This window comes from Maylandia zebra, linkage group LG11, assembly GCF_041146795.1.
Source record: "Maylandia zebra isolate NMK-2024a linkage group LG11, Mzebra_GT3a, whole genome shotgun sequence".
Classification (NCBI taxonomy): domain Eukaryota; kingdom Metazoa; phylum Chordata; class Actinopteri; order Cichliformes; family Cichlidae; genus Maylandia; species Maylandia zebra.
In genome coordinates this window covers 4,265,304-4,278,340 of record NC_135177.1, presented here as the reverse complement: position 1 = coordinate 4,278,340, position 13,037 = coordinate 4,265,304, and the positions used below count along the sequence as shown (strand labels likewise).

Below are 13,037 nucleotides of genomic sequence, written 5' to 3'. Positions count from 1 at the left end.
TTGATCCCGTTTATCAGTTCTTTGGCTGATTTCAGTTTAAGTGTCAAAGGAACAAAATAGCGACGCAGTCTAAAGCATGGATATGGACATTTATTTTTATTGCACAAAAGGACGAAATGGTAAAGTGGAAAACTGCATCCAACTGCATTATGCTGCTAACACAGCTTCCGTTGCCTTGATGCATGCTCAATCATCCAGGTAAGAAATTCCCCAAAAAGTTGATTCTATTCATCTGGACGTAGCGTTTTAAGTGGGAGAAACGTTTCATCACTCATCAAGTGACTTCTTCAGTCAGTTCTTTGAAAGCATCTGCACAGACAGCATGCTAATGCTAAGCTAGCCAAGAACGCCAGCAGCCTAACATCAACTGGTAACAAGCAGCCAGACTGCAGCCTCCTTTTCTACCTGTTCATTTGATTTGATTTGATTTGATTTGTTTCTAATCATAAAATCTGCATCACTAGTGACCGCTTTTTTATTCTGGTTGTCATCTTTGCTTTGTGCGGTCAGCTTTGTATTCTACTAACAGAAAGATCTTAGGCTACGATCACACTGCAGGTCTTAATGCTCAATACCGATTTTTTGCTCAAATCCGATTTTTTTGTCTGCTTGTTCACACTACAAATAAAATGCGACAGCAAACGTGCTCTAGTGTGCCCGCATGCGCAAAAGAAGACGTCACACACAAAGCGCTCTGTTTAGACCCAGAGCAAACAATATTGCTTGACTGATGGCCCTTAATATAAAGACTTCGGATTTTACGTTTCCCAATTTTTGCTTTAAGTTATTGTGTTATTTACATAATAATGTAAATAACCTAATAATTATCCTTATTGCTGTTTTAGAGAGGAGCGGTGCTTCAAAAGATAGTTACAGATTTCTGTCAGAATCTGCAGATTATACAGTACAAATAAAATGTTCACGTTGTCTTCCCAACAGTTTCACTGACATCTACACGGGATGGCCAGGAAGCGTTCACAATGTCTTCGTGGGCGCTTCTCCGGCGCTGATAATTAGCGTCTGTCTTGTGTCAGTGACGTAAAAGACGGATTTAATGCGACATCACCGTTCAAACAGCAGTCGCTTTCTAAAACATCGAATATGTATCGGATTCAGCACCACATACGAAAGTGACCCAGATCGGATTTGAAAATATCAGATTTGTGCTGTTCACACTGTCAGACCATGATCGGATATGGGTCGCATAGGGTCAAAAAAATCGGATTTGATGCGCTTTTGCCTGCAGTGTGAATGTAGCCTTAGAGATGCGTGTCCTTATTAGGGATTTGTGTTAGTGCATGGGGTTGTAGCCTCAGATTTATATTTTTAAACGGTGATTATGAGACCGTATGTTTCAGCTATTTACTAACATGAAAGCAATGTAACGCGTAGTATAACGAATTACATTATTTTCATGAGAGTAATTAAGTAACGTACTGCATTCCTTTGAGGAAAGTGTTCTGTGCAACATTGAGTAACGACAACAACACTGGTAACAATAAAGCAGATAAATAGCATACATGCACAAACTTTTGACCCGAAGCATGCAATTAATTTACATGTATGAAGTTTTTTTTATTGCTGCTTAACAATGGTGTTGACTCTCGTAAGTGAATCAATCTGTGATATCGATAATGGAATCGGACTCACTAAAATCTTATCAATTCCCATCCCTACTTAAAGATTTTGACTCTCTACATGTATTTCTATAATTTTGCACTCAAAAAGTAAGCAAACAAATAAACAAAATACATTTAGTTGATTTGCAGGTGTGATCACCATGAAAATACATCGCTTTGCTTTCCTCCCAAAATTCTTCTGTTTGCAGCTCTCCTACCGCTGCTGTTGCTAGACAAAGACTGACTACAATGCTTGCAATATTGACAAGTAATAACAAACTAATCTGTTGCCATATGGCCTTCTGCTAAACAACAATTAGAGCAGAGGAGCTGAGGGAATCGATTTTTGTAGCCTATGGATGCCAGGATTAAAAATCACATAATGGAAGAAATTCAATTTCAAGTTAAAGGGCAATACAGGCACTAAATGTACACTGCAGGCAGTGATATTAAAAAGCAATCAACACTTTGTGAAATACACCATTTCCCTGGTCTTAAGGATTGAGAGGCAAAAGGTGGCCATTTGGCAGGTGGGGTGACATGCATTAAGCTCAGTAAATAAATAATGTGCAGCTCACAGACAAATATTACATTAATCAGGTGGAAGGTAATCCTTTGGTCAAACATAAACCTGTCTATAGACTTTATAAGATTTCAGAGCAAATGGTAGGTTCTCAAAGCTAAATGTTCGATTAACCCTCTATTACAACCTGTAAATATACGGCCTGATGACTGAAACCATTTAATGTTCGTTAAGGAGGAAAGGAGCTCTAGCACTGATTTGATTTGGCCTCTCTTGTCTGTTGTAATTTTCTAATTGAATTACCCTTTAATTTTCAGTGGCGAGGCCCATCTGACGTTCAGGCTGACCTGTTTTGGACCTGTTTGGTGGGGACCCTGCTGTGCAATTAATCATTCTACATATTTAATTAACTTCATTAAACATGTTTTGGATTGGATGCTTGAGAAGAGTCATGTGATGGAAATGAGATTAGAACATTAGACATCCTTCTTTACTATTTTGTTCTACTCTACCAAGCAAAGAACAACAAATTTCAGAGTCACAGAATGAAAAGTTCACAAAGTAAATCAATGTATGATTTGGCATCTACACTGGACACAGCCTTGAATAAAGCAGTCCCTATAGACTCTATGCTAGAATAGTCAACCACTTTTATAGCCTGGTAATAAAGAGGTTAAAAAGACTTTCTTTCTTGATCTCTGTAAACACTTTGGCCCCGAGTTCATTGTCTCAGTCATATTTGTATATTACAAAATAAAAAATGATGGAAAAAGGTTTAGCCATGCTATTGCTCATTAGCTAACAACCTGTCACTCACAAGCGATTAGCCAATAAACAAGCAATTTCAGTCAGGCCTGCAACTTCTCATAATATCACGTTTCTTTCATACCAAGATGGCAAAATTAGAAATGTTTATCTTGAAACTCTAAAATGCAAGTTCAGAAACCGACACATAAGGTCACACTAGCTACGTCCATCTTTTCTCCAAAAATTTAAATAGATAGAAAACCCCCCAAAATAATTTACCTGTTAAGTAACAAACTTTTATGAATAAATGATGTGACATTTTTGATTGTCCAATCCAGTTATGGTCAATATAGCTATTCTTAAAAAAATAACACATAAAGACAATTTTTTAAGAAGATGGTGCCCTTACAATTAGTGCCACCTCTTGTCATGTAAGTATTTGGGTTACATGAAGACTGTTATTGTGGTTCAAGATACTCATGGTAAGTTACAAATATAATAGAATAGTACTTCAATTTCAACAGGGTAGGGTTTTCTCGAATTGAACACTTAATTTTGTCAACATCTGCAAAACTGTTACAGCACTAAACACCACAACATGTCTACTGTCAATGCCCGCCAGCAGACGTGGTTCTCATCTCTCATCTCTGATGATCTACAACCACTGAGGGAGAGAAGCGTAACACTGCCGTATTTCTTGTGCACATCATGTAGCCATACTTGTCTGACTGTATTTATGCACTCAAGTAAAGTGCAAGTATGGAAGCACACAATATGAGCCATATCTTGGAGCATGCTGATGAAAGCTCAATAGCAAAGCAAGCAAGACTAAAATTAGAATGACTCATTCCAAGGTCAAAAACGTCTGTGCTATCAAGTTTAATTGAAACATGAAATAATAACATAAATTTCTTCTACTTCTGTGATTTTGTTAGGCCACAACTAAATAGCTTAGCAAAATAGCCTGAGCGATCACTCTGAACAGATGTAACCAGATATTCATTTCTGACATTTATATTCCCAATTAAGTTCTAATAAATTCAAGACACAGTCTCACCAGTTCATGCTGTCAGTCAGGCTATGCGTTCCGCCATCAGTTACGGAATACAAAAACAGAGATAAAATCCTGACAACCATTTTAACTTGGTACACGCACACATTCTCATACTATTCAAGCATACAGAAAAGATTAATATTACCGCTATGCATTTAGCACGAGTTATTGGAAAAAAGACATTTTCTATAAAAAGCATTACAGAAACTGTCAGACTCTAAGGCACTGTGTTATTCTACCCAGCTAATGGGAGGCAGGATCAATTGGAAAATCAATAGTGAGGTGAATAGGCAGGAAATAATAGTAAGCCAATCAGAGGAGCTTGCTAGAGGATTCTGCAGGTTTGGCAATTGATAGGGCTGGTAAACCATACACTACAGAGAGGGTGGAATGGGCAGGTATTTTTTTTACCCAATCACCGATGACAAGGGAGGGGGCTTCTGAGACTGATGTGTCCCTGATTGGAGAGCCCTGAGTGAGAGAGAGGGGATTCTGTGCAAACTCAAACATGACATTTCAGACAGAATAAAAACAAGTACAGTTGAACAGAGAGATCATTGAAGAACGCAAACATGTTTTTCAGAGAGAGAAATAAAATAACATCTGAATGCACCAACATGGCCAATGGGGACAGAACAGCCTGCGAGGTAAAGGGCAGCAGGGTACATGTCTGCTCTGTGCTCTGACCAATTTTTAGAAGCTACACCATCAGTCTACTGACATTTGCCATCACTACCTACCTAGGCAAATATACTTTTTAAGTATTCATATCTTTTAAAGAAACTAAATTGTAACATTTACGTACATAACAAGATTTTTCTAAGCAGGTTTTCTGGGTTGTGGCTCTGATGCACTAAGAAACAGTCTAACATCCTGAAAAGCATGCTTATTTGCTTTAGACTGGATATAAAAGAAAGACATATTCTCTTGGTCAGAGAAACGTTGCCAATGCTAAAGTACGTTAAACCTATGTTTCTGTATGTAGCTTCAGTCTTCACTATCCAGCAGGTAGTGTCAAAGGTATTACGCCCATCTATCAGATGCAGCCTATTTTGTCAATTGACAAACCAATAGTCAGGTGATAGGACTGATATAATGCATGAACTAAAAGCAGCATTAAACATGTTAGACAACTGTACAAATGCACCTTCCAGCAACTCCAGAGCTATCATATTAACACACCGTGTCCAGCTGGACACAAAACTAGTTTGCAGTGCTTTGAAAAAGTATTTTCCTCATTTCTGATTTCTTAGTTTTTGACACCTAAATATGTCACAAATGGAGGAAACTGCAGGGAACCTTGCCATGAGTGCCTGGCCTACAAAAATTACTGTGAGAGTGATCAAGAACTCATCCTGGAGCCCAGAACAACATCTGAAGAACTGCAGGCCTCTCTTAAGGTCAGTGCTGATGACCGGACAAAATTTTGTTTGATCATCTGAAACATGTAAGTATGACAAATATGCAAAAAAAAAAACCTTCAAAACCAGGAAGATGGCACATATTTTCTTTTCACAGCACTGTAAATCCAAGAGTTGAGTGGTGTTTGCTGAAACACCACTTAAGAAACACAAAATCTCATCCAGTGCTCATCATTCAAATTTGCACTAAAGTTTGACCTCGTCCTCTGCCTTTCGTTTGTCCTTACTAGCTGTAAGTCCACAGTCAAGTCTAATTTATATAAGTCTTCTAATTTGCATTTGAAGTTTTAGCCAGTAGCCCTGCGCCTTCCCTCCAGTATTCTTCATTGCAACATTGTAAGACATAGTGGGCTGTGTCACATCATTGAATACACATCAAATAAACGTGATACTGATGTGACAGACCATGAACCAGTTAAGGTCCAGTTACCGGAACTGGTCCATGCGAAGACGATTTCTGACACATGACACAAACAACTGTGAAGTTGCTGGAAGGTGTATTGCCCCCAGATTCCCAGAATTCCCACCCTTATGTTGGCAGTCCACACACCTAAGGTTTCTCAACAAATGCTAAAGTATATTTCCCAAAATGCTGCACTGTGTCTTTATGAACAATATCAGACGCATTTATCTGCTTATTCTACTAATTATAATAATAATAATAATATTAATAAAAAATACTATATCTACTTCAAGTTATTGTAAATTTGAAATACATTTATGGTTTATTACTACTAGGTTTCATATCTTTTGCTTTGGCCAAGGGGTTTATCAGTAATGATAACAATATACACATAAAGTGTGAATGAAACACGTCTCATGGTATTTTTCCCAAAGCAAAATAAAATGAGACCAGTTTTCCATGAATTTTTCTGGCAGCTGGAAAACTCCCATGAATTGTTGGAAACTGCCACTGAGTTTGAAATCTGGCAATTGAGAAGCTTGGCATTTCACTTCATCCCTGTAGATAAAAAGCTATATCAATGCTAATCATGATAGCAGGGTGCAACCCCTGCTCCAAGTTATACCTTTCCTCAAAGAACGTGACTCTATTTGAAGGTATTCTATTAAGTTCTAAGGAGATAAAATTCAATATTATGATTTCCATGTATTGTTTTATTGGGTTCATTCAATGACTTGAATTGTCTTCACTGTTCACATTTCCATTCTTTCCAAAACTTTGATTAAAATGCCATTATCACAAACAGAAATTGTGGCCAGAGCTAGAATACAATCCCAGTCGTAATAAGCCAGCTTTCCCTTTACAGTGAGGTCTCGCTGCTTAAAGTCCCTGCTTCCCTTTACCAGAAACAACCAAACGGGTGAAAAAAAGACATGGATGGGTTTATAGAACTTCACATTAAGAGCAACACCTGCAAAGAAAGAGCAGCTGGAGGAAAATGTGACACATTTGAAACTTAAAAGGAAAGCAATGAAATGAGACATCATCTTGCTCAGTCTGTGCAGGACCAATAACCAGACAGCCTCCACATTTTATTTGTCTTCTGTCTGCAGTGTCACGTGACTCACACATGTGTGAAAACAAACAGTATATTTTCTTTTGCTTGTTCATTTAATATAATTTCAGCCAGATTTCTGAATCTTCTTTTTACTTCATCTTCTTCGGATTAAAAATGTTGTTCTCTTCAACCAATTTGCCAATGACATAATGGCCCGGGACAATTTCAGACTAGAAGCTGATAACTGCACCGGTCTCAGCCACTACCTAGAGCAATGAGGCTGGTTATAGGTCACTGTGTAAAATGGATGTGTGGTATAAGGCATACCCCGCCCTCTCCTTTAGTTTCATATCAGTAATTCCGTCTTTGGACACCAGTTTGTTAAAAACGAGAATCCCAATAACCATGTTAACCTGCCGAAGAGAAGAGGTACAAGATTAAAGCGCAGCAAAGACACTTTCATTACTTTCACTGCATGCAGCACTGCTCTGGTGATGGCAGTAATGGAAAGCAATGGTGGTGATGTTCATCATAATGAGACGATGGCAGCAGTATGCATATAAATTAGTCACATCGCACATTAGCTGTACTTACTGTAGGTTTAGCATTGCAAATACTAATTGGTACCAGGCCAAATATTAGTGTCACAAAATGAAGAATGAACGTTAAAAGAAAACTAACACAGACATTATTTTTAATTGAAATGGTACGCTAAAAAAAATACATAAAATGTGAGCTCTGCAAAATCAAAGGTGGTGGTTTTTTAATTCATACAGTCTTACTGCCTTGAACAATTGCCCTCTATAAAACTCTCTGGTACAATCCACTCCGATAGTGTTCCGGGGTGTCTGCATATTGCAGAGGTAGCTCTTTATTAGAGAAGCAGCTTGTGGAAAATAAGGACACCCAAACAAGCTGTTCACTTGTGGTGAGGAGAGGCAAATTGGGAAGTGAATCGCCGAAACTGTAGCTAATAGATTTGATTATCAAAACAAGGACGGTGTCACTGCAGTGCGCTTTCTGCTGAAGTTTGTCTGTGATTTAATTCTGGTTTGGGCCAAACACTACAGGGGGGTTAATATAGGTCAATACAACAACAGCTGTGAGAAGCTGGAAGTTTAACATCTTATAAGATTTCTACATATATACCTGATATAGCATATGAATATGATTATTAAAACTGCTATTTCTGATGCCAGTACAACTTGGCTTAATTACAGTGGCTAATTACAGTGAACTTTCCCACATTTTGTCACATTACAGCCACAAACAAGAATCAATTTTATTGGAATTCCACGTGAAAGACCAGCACAAAGTGGTGCACACGTGAGAAGTGGAACGAAAATCATACATGATTCCAAACATTTTTTACAAATAAATAACTGCAAAGTGGGGCGTGTGTAATTATTCAGCCCCCTGAGTCAATACTTTGTAGAACCACCTTTTGCTGCAGTTCCAGCTGCCAGTCTTTTAGGGTATGTCTCTACCAGCTTTGCACATCTACAGACTGAAATCTTTGCCCATTCTTCTTTGCAAAACAGCTCCAGCTCAGTCAGATTAGATGCACAGCGTTTGTGAACAGCAGATTTCAGATCTTGCCACAGATTCTCGATTGGATTTAGACACCAGACAGGTCAGGGATAAAGTTATTGAAAAATTTAAAGCAGGCTTAGGCTACAAAAAGATTTGCCAAGCCTTGAACATCCCACAGAGCACCATTCAAGCGATCATTCAGAAATGGAAGGAGTACGGCACAACTGTAAACCTACCAAGACAAGGCCGTCCACCTAAACTCACAGGCCGAACAAGGAGAGCGCTGATCAGAAATGCAGCCAAGAGGCCCATGGTGACTCTGGACGAGCTGCAGAGATCTACAGCTCAGGTTGGGGAATCTGTCCATAGGACAACTATTAGTCGTGCACTGCACAAAGTTGGCCTTTATGGAAGAGTGGCAAGAAGAAAGCCGTTGTTAACAGAAAACCAGAAGAAGTCCCGTTTGCAGTTTGCCACAAGCCATGTGGGGGACACAGCAAACATGTGGAAGAAGCTGCTCTGGTCAGATGAGACTAAAATGGAACTTTTTGGCCAAAATGCAAAACGCTGCACATCACTCTGAACACACCATCCCCACTGTCAGATATGGTGGTGGCAGCATCATGCTCTGGGGGGGCTTCTCTTCAGCAGGGACAGGGAAGCTGGTCAGAGTTGATGGGAAGATGGATGGAGCCAAATACAGGGCAATCTTGGAAGAAAACCTCTTGGAGTCTGCGAAAGACTTGAGACTGGGGCGGAGGTTCAGCTTCCAGCAGGACAACGACCCTAAGCATAAAGCCAGGGCAACAATGGGATGGTTTACAAACGCTGTCCATCTAATCTGACTGAGCTGGAGCTGTTTTGCAAAGAAGAATGGGCAAGGATTTCAGTCTCACCCAGATTTTACTGGAATTACCTGTAAATTATTATTATTATTATTATTATTATTATTGTTCTAATGATAAATGTGTATGTGCTGTAAACTAGAAAAAAAAACTATTAAGTTAGGTGGCAGTATTTAGAAAACCATGAATGAAGTAAAGGGAATGATAAAAGGAAAAGGTGGAGAAGAACATACTGTGAATATGGACAAAGAAAAATTATGAGAGTAACAGGAGGTAAATGATGAAGTAGGAAAGAAAGAAAGAAAAGACAGCAGGAAGCATAAATAACATGACGTAAAAATATAGAAAGCAGGAAAGGCAAGAAGCAAATGAGGCATAGACAATGAAGCAGAATAAAATTAATAGGAAAATTAATAAACATCAGAGATTATTATGGCAAATAAACAGCCTAGAAAAAAGAAGAGATAGAAAAGAGACAAATCAATACAAGAAAAAAAATCCAGGAGGATTAAAGGTGGAAAACAAGAAGATGAAAAAGGGATGAAAAGAAAAAAGGGATAAAAACTTCATGGAAATATGACAAATGTCAAGGGAGTAAAGAAGGAAGTAAGATAAGAATGGAAGGTAGCAAAAGACAACAAAGAAGACAGGAACTAAAGAGGATGGATTAAGGGCAGGAAAGTGCCATGGATGACACAGAGGAGGAAAGAAAGACTAAGGAGAAAATAAAGACGTGGGGCAGAAAAAGATGAAAACGAAGCACATTGACAGGGAAATGGAAGAAAAAAAGGAGGGCAGGAAAAAAGGTAAATAATATTAGGGAAGAGCAGGAAAAGGAGGAGGAAGTAAGCATGATAAGAGGAGACAGAAAAAATGAAAGATCAGGGAAAGGGAATATCCAATTGTGCAATGTTTTCAATGTTTTATTTTATGTTACACTGAGATTCCAGCACTAGTCATTGTCCAAAGGTCTAAATGGTGATGTACAGTAATGCTTAAACACAATAATAATATTATAATATTATTGTCCTGGGTCAATATTTCAATTTTAATTCTGAGTTTCTTTTAATCCTGCACTTTTATCATCTGTTTACAGCACCAGTACCAAGACTGTTAGAATGATTAAAATGTATAGCAACTACTATAATGACTACTAGGTTTAATAAATCATTAAGCAGATACACACATGAAATTGGCACATGATGGGAGCTATAGCTACAGGTTAAACTAATGCACTGAATACAAACATAGACTAAAAAGGGTAGAAGAAATACCAAGACTACGGCTGCAGCAGGTCCCACAAATGCATAGAGAAGACCTCCTTCCAGAGACAGCCAGCAGCTACAAGAAAGAAGCAGGAAAACATGGAGGTTGAGAGAGGGAATTAATGTGGGAGAGATTTGAAGAGAAAGTGCAGGAACATGAAGGGTTTGAATGAGGTGAAAAAGAAGTGAATGATCGATGAGACAGGAAAAAAGAGAGAGGTCAATTACACACAGCAAACAAACCTTCAGCCATGTGTAATACTCTGCCATTAATAGTTAAAGAAGAGGTAGCATACAATGACAGCTCTATAGGACAACTTGCTTACTAGCTTGATGTTCCATAACCCTTTGCCTTGGTGAATCCCACTGAGATCGCCACTACTAGAGCAGGGAGACCTGGGAGGAAATAAAAATGGACTTTAACATAGAGATTATGAGGTAGATGACAAGACACATAAAAGGAAGTGAAGAAAAGAATAAACAGGTAATGAAAGGTAAAACAGCAGGAAGGAAAGCACAAACTAGGCAAGAAAAGGACAGTAACCTGGAAAAATAAGAAAAAAAAGATATAGGAGGAACTGATGTGAACAATGAGGGAAAAAGGGAAAGGGGATAAAAAAGAAGAGAAGAAAAAAGCAGGAAGCAAATAAGGAAGAAAAACAGGATGAACAAGGTGAATAAGCGCAAGAAGAAAGAAAGTAAATAAAATTGGAGAGAGAGAAAGCCCACCCCAGCCGAGACACAGGAAACGCTTGCGTATGATGCGATTCCTGAGGCGGCCTGTCACTGCCATGTAGGACTGCCATGCCTCTGTCAGAACCCAGCAGAATGAAGACAAGAAGAAGAAATGAAGCAACGCAGCAATCAGGGTGCATAAGATCTGAAACAACAGGTGAAGACAGGAAACAAGTATGAAGACACTTTATTCATTAATACATACTCTGGCAAAGAACATGACTGCAGTCATATGAGTGACTCTCACTCATATGACTGCATACAGTAGAATGTCATTTAAAACCTGTCTTGTCATTACACTACCTTTAATTGGCACCACTGGCTACTACCATTCACTAGGGAAGAGTTTGGCTTACCTTATTCCGTGTCTGCGTCTGTCCAATGAGAATAAGAGCATTGGACGAGATAATGGAGAGGCAGAAGTTAATAAGGATGACTGAACGCTCAGACCGGATGTACCTGCAGGAGGATGAAAGAGACACCTATGAGTGAAACTAGCAGTCAGACCTACGGAAAAGATCGGGGCATCAACTTCAAGGCTTTCTCCAGATGCTGTGGTATTTTCCTACCACAGCACCAAATACTAATTGAGGATGTTCTATAGTGCCAGTTTATTAACATCTTTGGATTGTGGGAGGAAACACATGCAAGACAGAGGGAGAGCAGACAAACTCCACACAGAAGAAACACAGCTGACTAGCAGGACTCGAACCCAGATACTCTCACTGTGACATAACAGTGCTAGCCCTAAATCTGTCAAGCAGAACTCTGTTACAGTGTCACTGTATTCTTCCAACAACAGAACATATTAAGAGGGATGCAAAGATTCTAGACATATAGTGATCTTCAAAATAACAATCTGGTTCCAAGTGCAAAGACTTTTTTTTGTATATTCTGTTTTTAGCAGTCTGTTCCCTTTTTTTCCTTTTGTCAGTGCATCTCTAACTCTTATGCAAGAGGTGATTCTTAATGCTGACTTTTTCAAACCAAGTTTGAAGCAAACTGTAAAACTCTCCTTTGACAGAGTTTGTTCAAATTATCTTTAATTATTATTTAATTTTATTATTACTTTTAGCGTGCACGCATGAAACGTTTTTCATACTATAATAGGATATTTCAACAGTGTAAAACCAGTCTGACAAAAAAACACCCAGCACGCCCCTGCGGGCGGTTTATCCTTCAAGCTCGGGTCCTCTACCAGAGGCCTGGGAGCTTGAGGGCCCTGCGCAGTATCTTAGCTGTTCCCAGGACTGCGCTCTTTTGGACAGAGATCTCCGATGTTATTCCCGGGATCTGCTGGAGCCACTCGCCTAGCTTGGGAGTCACCGCACCTAGTGCTCCGATTACCACGGGGACCACCGTTACCTTCACCCTCCACATCCTCTCGAGCTCTTCTCTGAGCCCTTGGTATTTCTCCAGCTTCTCGTGTTCCTTCTTCCTGATATTGCTGTCATTCGGAACCGCTACATCGATCACTACGGCCGTGTTCTTCTGTTTGTCTACCACCACTATGTCCGGTTGGTTAGCCACCACCATTTTGTCCGTCTGTATCTGGAAGTCCCACAGGATCTTAGCTCGGTCATTCTCCACCACCCTTGGGGGCATCTCCCATTTTGACCTCGGGACTTCCAGGTTATACTCGGCACAGATGTTCCTGTACACTATGCCGGCCACTTGGTTATGGCGTTCCATGTATGCCTTGCCTGCTAGCATCTTGCACCCTGCTGTTATGTGCTGGATTGTCTCTGGGGCATCTTTACACAGCCTGCACCTGGGGTCTTGCCTGGTGTGATAGACCCCAGCCTCTATGGATCTTGTACTCAGAGCTTGTTCTT

The 13,037-nt window shown here is 39.5% G+C and overlaps 1 protein-coding gene across 8 annotated transcripts in view; it reads right to left on the bottom strand.

Annotated features, from left to right (window-relative positions):
- Positions 1-13,037, bottom strand: part of adgrb1a (adhesion G protein-coupled receptor B1a) — a 206,080-nt gene that overhangs the window by 24,308 nt on the left and 168,735 nt on the right. For 7 of the 8 annotated variants that reach the window (XM_076889693.1, XM_012924834.3, XM_014410908.3 and 4 more), the window contains 5 exons: positions 11,559-11,661; positions 11,197-11,347; positions 10,794-10,863; positions 10,477-10,543; positions 7,152-7,237 (listed from right to left, as the gene is read on the bottom strand). In XM_076889693.1, the coding sequence (XP_076745808.1) occupies positions 7,152-7,237; positions 10,477-10,543; positions 10,794-10,863; positions 11,197-11,347; positions 11,559-11,661 (477 nt within the window). Of the gene's footprint in view, positions 1-4,354; positions 4,415-7,151; positions 7,238-10,476; positions 10,544-10,793; positions 10,864-11,196; positions 11,348-11,558; positions 11,662-13,037 lie in introns of all 8 variants that reach the window. The other variant, XM_014410906.3, reaches the window with a different exon arrangement.